Here is a 15,554-nt window from a genome sequence, read left to right as displayed (position 1 = left end):
TTACTGCATGAGTCAAACATGTTTTCCCTATGGAAGAGCTTGCGAAGGTTTGAAAGCAAAGAACAATCCTTCCTCATATTACGACTGAGGAATGTAGAGTAAGGTAGGCAGGACTTGCTCTTTTTTGAAGCAGTCCCATTCATGCCTTATTCTACATCTGGTTTTCTTTTTCAAAAAGCACATTAAGTCTCGCTTTCTCTTCTGCATCAGTGTAGAAGAATGCAACATCTAAGGGCCCTATTATGAGTTTAGCGGTGCTGGGTCAGACCACCATGCCGGCAACCCACTCCCACCCCGCCAAACCTGTGGTCGGGCCGCCCACCAGATTACGAGTTTCAGCATGTCTGGCAGGCTGTTTTTGGCGTTCCCACGGCGGTGGCTCTGAAAAAAAACACTGCAATGGAAACGCCAAAAACAGTTCTTGCATGGCATGGACTATAACGTCCATTCCATGCAGGAACTGTGGTGCATGCACACAGTGTGGCTCATGCTGTGCCCCCCTGCATGCACCCTGGGGCCCAGAGGAACAAGGGGGCTCTGTAGAGCTCACTTTGTTTCCTCCACACCGCGGTTTTCATGGAGGAGGAACTGCCATGAACACCGTGGGCAGAGGAAACCATTAATATGCTTGGTGGGACCGTGCTGGTCCTGCCAAAGCATATTGCTGCCTCTACACTGCCGCACCATGGCCAGGGAACGGTGGTTCCCTTTCAGCATCCATGCAGCAATGTATGTCTGACATCCCTACTCATAAAGTCGTGGTCAGTGCGCAGGTGGCTGGAACACCACCGCCATGCCTCCGTGAGTCCGGCAGTCTGAGGACCGCAAGACTCGTAATCAGGGCCTAAGTATTTGGCATATAAATCCTTCTTCCTGTATACCGTTTTACAGAGATGCCATGAAAATCTTCCAAGTTTGAACTGCCAATCTTCTAAAGAGAAAAACTTATTAATGTGCTTCATGCATCTTCATTCTGAGATGTTTCTCAGAATGAGACAAAAGCTTATACTGATTTGAGAAATCAGGGTAAAATAAGCCTTGATATTAACATAAGAATTAGGTCAACTTGAGAGGTGATTTTCAATAGTAAGTGCATCCAACATAATTAACCCCTTTAATATCAATGCTTCAAAAGACGTTTCTATAAAACATCTGGTGGCCACAAGAAATGATGGATAAAATGTTTGAATTAACTTCTGCCACTAATTATAACTCTTGATCACATTCCATTCCTTTATTTTTAGATTCATTCTAAGTACCACCATAGACAGGGATCAACTCTGCATAAATCATTTTTGATCCTGCCAAAAAGAGACAGTTCAGCCTGAATAATTAATATCTCTAAATGGGGACACAATCAACCCCAAATCTTGTATGGCTATCTAAGGCCTTATACATGAGGGGCTGATGGAGTCTCATTAAACAGCAAGCTGAGGACCCATGGCTGAGCATACCTGTCAAACACGTGGGGCATCTCAATGAAAAAAGAATAAAGTGATGGAAGAAATTAATGACCTAGGGCAAGATTACGAGTTTGGTGGTCCCATCAGTCCACCGAACCCGTGGTGAATGTGTATTGGTGGTCGGGTACTGCTGCACCAGCAGTCCGACCACCTTATTACGAGTACGGCTGTTGGATCACTTTGGGACTGCCACAACCACCAGGGATCCACAATCCTGGGTCGTAGTGCGGTATTGTGAGGCCGCAATATGCTTGGCGGGGCCGCTGCGGCCCGACACACATATTACAAGTTTCCTCACTGCCAGTGGTCTCAGAGCGGTGTTCACGCCATGAAACTGCTGCCAATGGGGAAACTACATGGGTGCCTCAGGCCATTGGGGTGCATGCAGGGGGGTACATAGTGTGCCCGCTGCCTGCATCCATTCCCAGTTCCTGCATGGCATGGACTTAACAGTCCATGCCATGCAGGAACTTGCTTTGGCTTTCCCATTGCTGTGCCTTTTTCAAAGGCACTCACTGCTGTGGGATCACCAAAGGACCGCCAGCCAGACAACGTGAAAACTCATAATCTGGCAAGCGGCCAGCGGTCAAGTTTGGGGGTGCGGGAGCAGACGATGGTGTGCCGCCCGCATCGCCAACTCATAATCAAGCCCTTAATCTTAATTATTCGTAATTACACTGGGATGCATTCTGGGCCATCTGTTTTTTTGCCTACTTTGCCAATACAAGGATTAACAATTTGCATATCAGTCTTGGTCCTGTTACAGGAGGCCAAATTCTAGTGCACATGTCTGGGCCATGAGTAGTATCCCTGACCATATGTTTCTTAATAACTATTAGCAACCTAATTAAATATTTAGCAATTTAAATTAGATGTACAGTGTTAACTAATTAGATACATCTATTCAACTGTGAAGCATGAAGATGTGTGTTTGCAACTACATTAAAAAGTATTTAGTGATGTGTCTGAAAACTCCTCATTAGAAACCCAGCATTGAAGACTCCCTGCGCACAGATACTTTTAGTATGTTTCTGGAGAGCACATATTCTTGCGTAGCTCCCTCACCTCTTGGTAGCGTGCGATCCCTCCATTCACTGCAGCGTCGATCACTCCATTCAGACACATACTCAACAAATTGATGTTGCTGTGATGCTGCTTGTGCTGATATTGGCTGATGAGTGTTCGGAGCTCCTGGTTCTTGTTCTCAACCACCTGGATGGCATTCTCCAGCGGGCTCACCTCAACCTGCAAGGCATTTGGATCATCAGTTACAGTAAGACACATTGGGTGATGACCCTTTCTGCAGCTCAATATTATTATGTGGACGATGTTCGGACAAAAAGGTTTAGAGGAGAGAGTTATGTTATGTTATGTTATGTTATAGCGCTCTTGTATAGCGCACGGCTACTCAAAAAGAGTGTCCCGGCGCTTTCCACCTGCAGCTCAGAATAAAAATAACACAACACAGTAGAAAAATAAGAAAAAGAAAAAGAACTGAAACTGAAACAATAAGAACAGCCTAAAGATTAAAAAGCCAAGTCTTCAGGCTTTTCCTGAACTGGAACAAATTGGCAGTGCTGCGCAGCGAAAGAGGAAGCGAGTTCCACAGCTGTGGAGCTTTGCAGCTGAAAGAGCGTCCTCCCATACGGGCCTTCCTCACCCGAGGGACCACCGCTTTGTAAAGGGATTCCGAGCGCAAGGAGCGGACTGGTCGATAGAAGGCCAGTCTCCGCCGCAGGTATCCGGCCCCTGATCCAAACAGGGCTTTATGCATCAGAGTCAGGGACTTAAACTGGATCCGCTTCCGGATAGGCAGCCAGTGTAATGCCTGTAGCAGCCCGGAAGCTCGGGCTCGTCTACGCAAGCCAAAGATAGCCCGGGCGGCAGAGTTCTGTACCACCTTAGGCGCTGAACTAGGTAATCAGGGAGGCCAAGGAAGAGGGCATTAGCATAGTCTAGCCTAGAGCCGACGAGAGCCTGCACAGTAATACGCCTGTGCTCCCCAGACAGCAGGGGCAGGAATTTACGGAGCATTTTCAAAATTCCATAACAGGTGCCCGCCAGACCCAGAATATGTGTTCGCAGCGACAGCTGGTTGTCCAGCTTGACACCCAGATTTTTAGCCACCAACGAAGACTGTGCAGGAGGGCTCATGTCGGACGGCCACCAATGCTGCCACTCCGGATCGACAACGCAACCAAAAAACAGAACCTCGGACTTGCTAGAATTGGCCCTTAGACTGTTCCGTTGGAACCAGTCAAAGACCAATGTAAGACAGTCCCGAATTCTTCCTCCATCGAACTCCTGGTCTTTCCCGCAAGTGAAGAGGAGTTGCGTGTCGTCGGCGTAGGAGACGATCTGGGCCCCATATGCTTCCACCAAGGCCGCCAATGGGGACATAAAGATGTTAAATAACGTGGGGCTCAACACAGAACCCTGTGGAACCCCAACTCCCAATGGCGGCATCTCGGCAGAGCTCTGGGAAACCCAGACCGTCTGGCGGCGGCCTTCAAGGAAGGATGTAAACCACCTGAGCGCCGTCCCCCTAAGGCCGATGTCATAAAGCCTCGCTAAGAGCGCCTTATGGGGGACGGTGTCGAAGGCCGCCGATAGGTCTAACATGACCAGCATGGCCCTCCCGCCGACATCCAGAGTGTATTAGATAATTTGATCTCATAATTAAGCATTCAATTATTTATTGTTTCAGCAAAAGGCCATTCAATAGGTATAAATAATAAAAGATTTAACAGCAGTCATTTACAAACAGAATATAGTAAACTCGCATGAAAGTTGAAAACACAAGCAGCAATAACATTTAAAACAAATCTGTATTAATATGGTGCCATACAGACCTAATACAGAATGAGACCGAAAAGTAAATCATCGGTGAGTCAGTATTGTAGCATAATGCTACGGCTTTCTTGTAGGTAAAAATACTATAGGCCCAGAGCAAGTAGAATCTTTTTGTATGTATACAATTTGCCTTTGTGGAAACAGTAAGCAAAATGTGAAAATTTCAATTCTATCAAATTTTCTGTTAAAGAGACCATTCTTGTTCCCTTTTGGGTGCCACTTTACAGTCTAAACTTTATTTACCAGGTGTGGCAGAGTTCAGGCCATATATCTTCAAGATAAGAACCAAAGTCACGCTGGATCTTTTTTGCAAGATATCCAAATTATAAAGAGCTCCTCCTAGAACTGTGCAGAACAACATCTTTTTTTATATTGTCAATGTCTTTTCTTGATCAATTTGGGTGTTCGTTTGTTTAGGATTAGCACATATCTCGCTGCAACTAACCTATTTTAGTAGGTTCTCCACAAGACCTGGCCAAAGATCTCATGAACACATTTGTGTAGGGATTAATATGAAGCCTAGCACAAGATAAGCAGGACATAATAAAATCTTGTTGGATATATAATTTAGGCCAACTCAAACCTTAGTGTGCCTGATGGTGTATGTGAGCTCACTTGCATAGGGCCTCTTAAAAAGTGCTGTTCAGTTTTTTTTTTGTATATTAGGCATGTTATCATAGACCCAAATATCTGCTCCACAAGAGTCTTTACACCTGCTTTCACTCCGTAAACTTGGATAAGTGCGCTTATCATAGTGCAACTGATTTGTTCCTTGCAGTAAAGGCTGGCATTCATGATCTAGATACATGTGCACGTTTCTTTCTTTCTCTCTCTGATGGAAGAAAGATGACAACTTGAGGCCTGATTCACAAAGATAAACTTACACATTTGTGTAAGTTTGCTCTTTTTGGGTATTCACAAAACTGCAATTTACTTTATGACTGCAGAGAGTCCACAGTCGGGCAGAGAACAGCCCACATAATATATAGGACATGCCTAAATTATCTCCAGGTATCCCCTACACAGGAGCATCTTCATCCTGAGGAAACGACCCAGTCTATGACAAAATACAGATACATGCATTGGTACCATATACCTATTACTTGCAGGGCCCACACATGGGTCGGACTCCGGCAATGGGTAGGTGGTATTTCTCAACATATGTTATGCACATGTGTGCATCCAACATAAATGCAGATGGAATGTATATACATGCATCAATATATATTGAAATACATTGCCCACCGCAGCAAGTCTGGCACAGCCACATCGCCGGCCCTCAGAAAGCTTGTAAGGAAGGCCAAAGGCGCAGTCATCTCTAAGCGGACATGAGCCTTTGGCGATTGGACCGCTAAACTTGTAATAAGTTCCTATGTATTCTTATTTACCAAAAATGCTTGGTTCTATTTATGCAAGTTACCCAGGATACAATTCGTATCCCATGCGTGTTGGACATGCAAAAGAAGATGCTGACTGACAGAGAGCTAAATGTGGGATTAAATGATGGCCAACATAGACTGAAGAGCCAGGGTACGCGTTCTAAGTCTACTGAATTAAAAGGGACAAAGATGACTGCATTATATCTTTCTTTACTCCAAGATAGAATTGTACTACCCCATGCCACATGGCTAAGGCTGTGGTGTGCTACTTGAGCAGTTCATTAGCTCGAAGTGACATGTACTCTGAATTAATTAGTCATTATTAACATATCATGAGTTTGGCGAACAAAGCAGAGGAAATTGAGTCGAGAAATAAGTGTAGATTTATTATGAAATACATCAATCTGTATGCTCCGAATTTGAATGGAGCAGATCTGCTCATGTCGAATGAAATGGCAAGTATCACATTCACTAACAGAACGTGGGTATTTTTAAGGGCGGGCACTAGCAACAACATCATGAATATGCAGGAGTCTGGTATGAACCGAGCTCCTTAATTTTGATTGACTCTAGACCCTGTCATTTCATTCTGCTAAAGAGGTTGCTAGGGTATGCAGGGAACTGAAAGTGCCCCAAAGCAATTTCGAATAGTACCATTGGGTGAAAATAGAAAAATTAAATATACATGTAATTAACTCAAGTGTTTGACAGATTCGCTAGCTTTGGAAAACATTGACAAAGACAACACTTCTGGCATGGATTACAGAATAGCATCAGCACAGACCGTTCGGCATATGCATACAATGTATATGCATGCTCTTTGTGGCTCACAAGCATGAGTTGAAAACCTGAGTTTTGGCTTTCTGAACTGGGATTGACCTAACACTGAACACATGAAATAAGCTGTAGGGGTAGGCTCAGTGAGCTAATAGGTAAACATACTGGAATATGGTGACCTAATTAAAGTGAGATAACTGAATATTTAAAGTTCAGTATTGATCGTGTGTAATTGTGCCAACACACAAGCTTGTTGACTGGAATTGTTTGATTGATTGTGGGTTTGTAATGCGCTAGAATCGACTCCCGAAGGAGTATCTCTGCGCAGTAGACCGCTGGGAAACCCGTCCTGGCTTTCCCTGTGAGATGGTCCCTACTGGGTATCTCCAAGGTGAAACCAGGCATCCCATCGTATGTGGGGGGCCGTGGTGGAGATGAGGCAAGCTAATGCCCAGAGTTGCCGAGTGTGATCCCTGGTTAGAGTAGGCACCGAGATGAGAATTATCGAGTCCGCTGACCCCGGTCCACGACCCTGCAGCGTTGGGAATTGAACCCTGGTCCCGGGCCGTCCTCTGCTCTCGGGTCTGCCGCCTCTAACCAGTGATGGTCTTGCACCAAAACTAAACCAAAGGAGACCATTTCAAGACAAGAAACTTGCCAGATACTCAAAGCATCTTCGATCCCAATCTGTTACCCCAACTTACCTCATGGTCAAGAGCCATTGATTCAGGTATTGCAGTTGTATTACCTCATAATATACTACTCCTTTGTGACTTACAGGGCACATACTTGTCGGCCTCGCCGCCACTTAGCAGACACAGATTACGTACTACATGCATTCGTCGCCCCCAATTTACTGGAGAACGACGCTTGTCCAGCTAGCAGCCATCAAGGCATCCTTCAACTGTTTCAATTCTCTCCTTTTCCTCTCAGTAGACATTATTCTTAAGACTGTTTTAGTTATGAACAACCAAGCTCTCATACGACATTATTCCAAACACAGTCCTAGTTATGAACAAAACTTACCAGCTCCCTCTTCTGGACTTCAAACCAGCGGGAGATCCCAGGTAGACTGTGCGTCAGCGACAGGGTTGTGCGCTCAATCCAGAGACTCTGCAAGGGAAGAACCATCAGATGGGATTAGAAGAAAAATTAGTGTTGATTTTTCTTGGTGTGTACTAGTGTGCATTGCTTTGTGAAGTGTGTGCATGTATACCTGTGCCTGTGTGCCTCTGTGATGTCTTTAGTGTTTTTCCGCGATTTGTATGTTTGTCTGCACTGTATGCTTTGTTTAGTCAAGTCAAATTTCCACATCAGGACAGCAGGTTTATTTTGTTGTCAACCCAGAAACAGAGATCTACTTCCACCCTCCAGCCTTCAGCTGTCCCTTTCAAAAGATGCCCACTCTATTACATCATGATATTCTTGTGTGACGATTCCATGCTATAGCATGTTAATATGCCTGCTTGTGCCTGCATATACCTAAGGACTGTCTATGAGTAGCTCTGTGTGTGAAGGGTCCTTTATTAATGAGCTTGTCCTTGTGTAGAATGCTTATGCATAGAACATTTTAATTTTCCTTCTACATGTGGCAGTATGCATTTGTGTACAAAACTTTCTGCATTTACAGAAACCTGAGGTTGACGTAAATGCATGGGTGTATGGAGAGGGCAATACTTTACGTCAGTGTGAAAGGTATTTTCGTTTTATTTGATTACATTCTACAATAAAACTTTAATATTACACCCTTGTCTCAACATTCATGCTAATGACATGCATATTTGTGTTCATGCCTTTAACTTTGCAACATGTATTTCTGCAGAGACACACGAAGGGACATGATCTTCTCATCAATTTTTGTATCTACAACTCTTTTGAATATGTATCTGACAAGAGTGACTGTTTTATGTGAGTTGATTACAGTATTACCATTGCCCTGATGAAGAACAATGTTCTCCAGAAACACATGTTGGCAAGTGAAAGGCATGTGCAGAAACACTGGTGCCGTAAACGCTCATTCGGAGACAAAACTTTTTATTATTCACAGTTGAATTGAGAATATAATCCAATGAAAAAGAGATAACGCATATACAGCAGGCTTTGCATTTATTTGTTACTCTTTAATGGGATGCCCAAAGCGACTGATAATACAAATGTTAAATTGTGTGAAGTTTGGCAAAACTACACAAGATTAAAAGACATCAGAATAGGTCTATTGATGGCTGTACATTTTAACAATGGTTAGTGGTGTTTATTTTTTTAAAGTCAGTGGCTGCATCCAGCAGAAAAAAATATCTCTCTTTGCTTCTTGAAATAGAATTTGGGCTTATCATTGCCATCAGAAAGTACCTGTCCATATATCGTTGTGAATATTTACCAGCACATGTGTTGTCCATAGCCAATCAATTCATGCTTCTCATATGCAATATCACTTTTTGTCCAAACCTTACACCAAAGTCGAGGGTATAACACTAGCTGGCCGAATCCGATTTGGGTTGTAAAATCGGTATGTGTCGGACGGATTCCATTCCAACCGTGCCATTCCGATGGGCTCGGTCGGAAAGGAATCAGACTCGGATTTCCGGATGGCCTACGACGGGCTTGGAGAGCCCGTCTGCCATCCGGAAATCCTCCAGTACATCCCGGGTTGCCTCTTTACGACTGAGGGAGTACGATGGCAGTTTTTCACTGCCTTTTCGTGTCAGTAAGTCCGGCACGAAAAAGCAGTTGGATACTGTCTTTGGGGGCCCCCAGCAGGGCCCCCGTGGGTGTGAGGCCACCTATTGTGCCCCTCCGTTGATCCCTGCACCCGGTGGCAGGCACCTTGGGGTGCCGGCCACTGGGTGCCGGGATGAACTGCACCCCTGCATTTCACAATGCAAGCATGCTTTCTGGTCGGAATGCATGCTTGCATTGTGAACCATACAAATGCGACCAAACAGAGTTTGGTCGCATCGTACTAGCAGGGCCGTAACCGACCACAGCAGGTCGTCGGTTACGGCTCCTGACCGATGTCCGACGGACTCAGGCCCGTCCGACATCGGAATAGGTCCCTAGATGGTAGGAGGATGGTCAGCCGTGAGGCAATGCCTATACTATGTTTTTTTCTTGGAGACAAATTATTTTGGAGTTTCAGAGAGTGTAATGGAAAAGGAGGTGCACTGGGTTTATCAGGGTTTGGCCTACCTATGAACTCTACATGCACCCTCTCATTTGCAGGGTACCGAATCCCGCTGCAGTGTAATACATGTGCCCAGTAACAGCACATCCAGAAGGAGTTCGTTCATTTTGGAATTTTAATAAAGCCAGAAGTGGGGTCTGAGGGATGAACTCTTGTTCTAAATCAATCTATGTTTGGCAAAACGCAAATAGTCAAGCTCTAATGTAAAATATATTGACTGTGTGCAATTGGTTTTGCACACTCACTACCAGGAGCAACCCGTGCAGGTAAGAGCAGTGGGCTAGGGTGTTGGTACTTGAAAGATGACCATGAGGGAAAACTGAATAAATATTTAATTTTTTATTGTCGTTGTCTGTCAAGTCCACCCCCACCATCCAGCCCCACTGCTCTTACCTGCACGGGCAGCTCCTGCTCACTACATGCAATCCAACTTGAAATTTGGGCTGCTGGTAATGTACAAATTATTTGAAGGAAAACCACCATTCGAAAGGAGTCACAAAACCTACTACCTCATTAATATCTATGAAGAAGGATTATCTGTATTTATAGCTCGAATGTTGAGGAAATGGTGCAATATTAAAGTTTGAATTAAGAATGTCATCAAGTAAAAGATAACAGTTATCAAAGGACGCTGTATTAATATGTGACTGTTAGTTGTGAAGGCAAGGATTGAAGCCTGCGAGGGACATCAGACGTCTATCCCTTAATTCGTATTTAGAGAACACATTTTTTAAGTGAGCTGCAGCCCCATAAAGAAGGGCAAGATCTTCCCCCCAAAAAAGTCAGCATTCCACCAGTGACTTCAGTAGAGCATTTTTGGTCCCCTGGAAGACTTTCTGGCCACATCAGTCTCTTTAGTTAGAATTCGTAAAGTTGAACTTGTCCACTATCAACAGCTTCCACTTTATGAACGGCCACCAAGTTTTTCGTGAGGTGGGGCAGCAGCCAGCAGGACCACAACCCCCAGCAGCCACTGCGGCCGTTGCCACTTTCAACCAGCGCCCAGAGGTGCATATGAGCAGCAGCCGGGCCCCGTAGTGAGGGAGCTCGCTTTTCGAGAGGTGGGGCAGCAGGCAGCAGGACCACAACCCCCAGCAGCCCTTGCGGTCGTTGCCGCATTCAACCAGTGCACGGAGACACATAAGAGCAGCAGCCAGGCCCCGAAGCGTGGGACGCACATGGGCGTGCCAGGGCCAAGAGCGGATCTGTCTGTACCCGTCATCGGCCCTTGGTTGTTTCATCTGGGAACTTGCTGAGTTTGGGGGCCCAGGAAGTGGTTGCCTTTTCATCAACAAGGTACTCTGTACCTTAAAGTGTTATATTTTCCTACCATTTCTACTAAAGAGTGTGCTAAACATTCCCCATGGCCATTCAAACAGATTACATCGTGCTTCTCACAAGTCAGGTTAACTCAGCGCTCGCAACATGGGCAAAAGGAAAATGACTGCTGAGCAAGGAGCGACCATTGACTCATTTCTAATCAGGGTAGCACATGTGATAACGCAGGAGATAGCCCTGACTGAAAGAAGGCTCTCGCTGGAGACAGAGAAACTTGCCCAGGAGTCTGCTGTGGCCTTAAATGGTGAGGCGCAGGAAATGACAGGGGACACTGTGGGGATGTCAGCAGGTGTTTTAAGCACTCTTGCATCTGTGCCCATACCCTAGGTGGCCCCTCCTGGTGGCTAGCAATGGCTTCAAACACCTTGACAGCCAAACCAGCAGTGGACGATTATTTAGTTTTGGACTCTCCTCCAACCAAGAGGAAGCAAAAAGCCTCTAGCAAGGTCACAAGGAAGTCTCCATGGTCAAAATCTCCATTAACAGCTGGTCCTAATTTTGAATAGTTGCTGGACACTCTTTTTGTAAGACTGGAGTCAATGACTAAAGCCCTTTTAGCACAGATAATGTTAAAGGTGGAAGGGGTTGAGAGGAGAGTTAATGCTTCCAACCCCATGTGCAATAAATGCCTCATAAGGTCAAAACCAGTGGGTGGGGGGATCCCTGTTCTGCATCTCACAACTTGAATCAAATTAGCCAGGCATTGTGTTGTAAAGACCTAGAGATCAAGGAAGTATCTTGTAGATCTAGACACAACAGCATGCCCAGAGAGCCGATTCCAGCAGCCCAGACAGCTCAGGTAGCTCAGACGGGCAGACCCCCAACATGCAAGAAAGGCCCATTACCTATATTTACCCTGCCCTAACCTTTTATGTCTAAGGACAAAAACCAACACATTCTCGACTTGCCCCCTGCATCTGCTCCCCTAGTTGCAGTATATTAGGGGTTCCCTTACCTTCTCAAGGTACTAAGGAAACCTCCCTTGACCTTATACACAAGGTCACTCATTGGTGTAATAAGAATGTGGTAAATGGCCAGAACATATCTTCTGACATCATTTTGGCCAGGAGAGTTGGATGGATTGGTAATTGGACAAAACAAAAATGCAGTGGGGGATTGCATAGTTGTTAATTTCAAGCACCCCTTGCAGTCTAAGTCGCTAGTGGGTTGTGTTTATAAGAATAGCTGTACCTCCACAATCAGAACTGTCCCCTTACAGTTCTCCTATCACAGAATGCACTTACTACTTTTGGCATTCACAGAATGAACTTACTACTTTTGGTATTTACAGAGGTTAGGATTTTGTCTTAAGTTTGTCTTAAGACAGACTTAAGCTTAAGACAGACTTAAGACAAACTTAAGACAGACTTAAGACAGACTTAAGACAAAATCCTAACTTAAGTCTGTCTTAAGTCTGTCTTAAGTTTGTCTTAAGACAAACTTAAGACAAAATCCTAACTTCTGTGAATACCAAAAGTAGTAAGTTCATTCTTTGAATGCCAAAAGTAGAAGTGCATTCTGTGAATGCCAAATGTAGTAAGTGCATTCTGTGAATACCAAAATAGTAGTACGTTTAGGATTGAGTCTTAAGTTCATTCTGTGAATCGGGCCCATGATCCCCTCACACTCGTGCTGTCCCTTTCTGCCATTCTAACAGGGGAGGTGACCACCTGGCATCACAAATAAAAACATCAGCTCCAAAGATCAAGCTCACAGGCTGAAGGTCGAATGGATTGTCCCAGGAAAGTTTCCTGGACAATCTGTATGCCGTCTGTGAATTAGAGGTTTAAGTATGTATGGACCCCACTACGCATGACAGACTCACTTTAGAGGTCTTTGACAAAATTACTAAGCAGATATTATCCAACCTACCACCGCAAACAGAATAAGGGGTCCCAAGGCTAAGAAGTAGGTTGATGGCACCTGCGCCATGGACCATATAGAATTTTTGCAGACCCTTAAGCATAGCCCTAGGGATGAAGCTGTGGTCAGGAGTAGAAGAAAGGCATACACACTCACAGTGCAGGAGAGGAAGAAACTGATAAAGAGAGCAGGCCTGGGAAGCTCTAGGGCAAGCACGTGTCTAAGTAGATAGCTCCAAATTCTGGTTGGTGGTCAACAGCCCCTTCTTCTCTGATATGCCAAATTCCAATACAGACTGCATAGTTCCGGCTGATCAATGGGTACAGCATTTTGGCTATACTTGTATCGGTACCAATTTAGGAGAATCTGAAGCTCATATGGAAGGTGAGTCAACCAGTGTGCCCCTCCATTTTAGTATAGATGAGGTTCATAATGCAATAATCTCTACATCTGGGGCAAAGGCTCCCGGCCCAGACAGGGTACCGGCAGACATGTATAAGGCTGACCCTAAGGTTTGGGCCAAGATTTTAGCTCACATTTTTAATGCAGGGTGTTCATATGGGTTTCCCCCTTCATGGGCAATGGCAGTTATTATTCCCATTTTTAAAAAGGGTGCACAGGATGACCCTGCATGTAATAGACCGATCTCGCTTTTAGATTCTGCTGCTAAAATCATGGGCAAAGTCATATGGCTGAGATACCCGCCACCCCCTCTCAACACAATCCCCAAAGGAGGGAAACCGGAAACAGTTCTTGAAGTTTTTGGAAGAGGGAGGGAGTGACCCTCCCGGACGTATTTATTAAACAAAAATTAAACATTATATTAATGTACAATTTCATTACCACATTGCGATGTTTGGCTAACCTTAACAGATTCTCTAATACAGAGGTTCTCCTAGCCGAACTAACATCCTACAAACATTGACTTGAAATTTTGAAATTGTACATCCTAACGTTTAAGGGCCAACGGCAAGGTCGTAACCGGTGTCAAGATCCCTAACCAGAAATACCCCCCCCACTTGGGAGGGGCGACAGGACTGAGGCGTACCTCCAGTGCAACTACCAATTTCCCTTGACTTGACGGGGGCACCCATAAACTCGACGCCATTTAAAGGTCGTTCGAGGACTCGTGTGAGGTTATCTAGAAGGTAGCGTAGACCTCCCCCCAAACCCCACACAACTTACCACATCTGCCGTCGCAGACGTCACTGGCCCCGGGAAATTCCCCAGGAGGGGGCTGTAACCCCTCCTACCCAGGAAGGGGCCTTGACCGCCTTTCCTTTCTTTCGGCGACCCATCCTTAGAAGGGACCGCCTCCCCGTTGAGGGGCCAATGGCCACCTCTCCCGAGCGCTCCCATCCGTGTTGGGTGACGCCCACTCATAGGGATCTTCCAATTAGTGCTCACCGATCATGACCTTACCGCCCGACCAAAATAAATACGACAATGCTAACTAAATTACTAAATGACTACCTATGAAAAGACAGTAGCAACAACCACTTTATTAAAAGCATGCTTACTGATAAACACAAAAGCAGAAATACTTTATTTGCAAAACATAACACAAATCGACCAGACTTTATTGCATACTCAAAGTCGTCACGATAATCACCATAACCTGTAAACGAAAATCAGAGTTATCCATCAAATTTTTATTCAGACATTATTAAAACCACTTGCTGTCTTCAGGGGCTGGTGGGTGGGTCAAAATTGGCTCTTCGTTCCGTCTCGAGCTCACGTGCAGCGAGTAGGTGCAGCTTCAGAGCACAGGAACAAGAGGATGCCTTCGGGTCTTGCGTCCCCTTTTATCCGTCTTCAGGGCGGGCGTAAACCCGCCCCTGCCTGCCCCGAGGGCGTGGCCAGCCGCGTCAGTGTCTAGGCCAGCCCACTCTAGGGCGGGAAAAAGCGCGCCCCGGCTACGCCGCTTCGGGCATACCAGCCGGGACACGCCACCCGCCCAAGATGGCTTCCCGGGGGGATCGTGGTACTCTGCCATACGTGCGGGGGGACCGAGTGGTCGCCCCTTTCCATATGGCTGAGATACCCGCCACCCCCTCTCAACACAATCCCCAAAGGAGGGAAACCGGAAACAGTTCTTGAAGTTTTTGGAAGAGGGAGGGAGTGACCCTCCCGGCCGTATTTATTAAACAAAAATTAAACATTATATTAATGTACAATTTCATTACCACATTGCAATGTTTGGCTAACCTTAACAGATTCTCTAATACAGAGGTTCTCCTAGCCGAACTAACATCCTACAAACATTGACTTGAAATTTTGAAATTGTACATCCTAACGTTTAAGGGCCAACGGCAAGGTCGTAACCGGTGTCAAGATCCCTAACCAGAAATACCCCCCCCACTTGGGAGGGGCGACAGGACTGAGGCGTACCTCCAGTGCAACTACCAATTTCCCTTGACTTGACGGGGGCACCCATAAACTCGACGCCATTTAAAGGTCGTTCGAGGACTCGTGTGAGGTTATCTAGAAGGTAGCGTAGACCTCCCCCCAAACCCCACACAACTTACCACATCTGCCGTCGCAGACGTCACTGGCCCCGGGAAATTCCCCAGGAGGGGGCTGTAACCCCTCCTACCCAGGAAGGGGCCTTGACCGCCTTTCCTTTCTTTCGGCGACCCATCCTTAGAAGGGACCGCCTCCCCGTTGAGGGGCCAATGGCCACCTCTCCCGAGCGCTCCC

General features: G+C 45.8%; 1 protein-coding gene across 1 annotated transcript in view; it reads right to left on the bottom strand.

Moving 5' to 3' along the window:
* Nucleotides 1-15,554, bottom strand: part of DOCK3 (dedicator of cytokinesis 3) — a 1,414,611-nt gene that overhangs the window by 86,492 nt on the left and 1,312,565 nt on the right. The window contains exons 43-44 of the mRNA XM_086938817.1: nt 7,499-7,585; nt 2,529-2,708 (exon numbers count right to left, since the gene is read on the bottom strand). Of these exons, the coding sequence (XP_086794943.1) occupies nt 2,529-2,708; nt 7,499-7,585 (267 nt within the window). The remainder of the gene's footprint in view (nt 1-2,528; nt 2,709-7,498; nt 7,586-15,554) is intronic.

This window comes from Lissotriton vulgaris, chromosome 9, assembly GCF_964263255.1.
Source record: "Lissotriton vulgaris chromosome 9, aLisVul1.2, whole genome shotgun sequence".
NCBI lineage: Eukaryota > Metazoa > Chordata > Amphibia > Caudata > Salamandridae > Lissotriton > Lissotriton vulgaris.
This window is presented reverse-complemented; position numbering and strand designations above follow the sequence as displayed.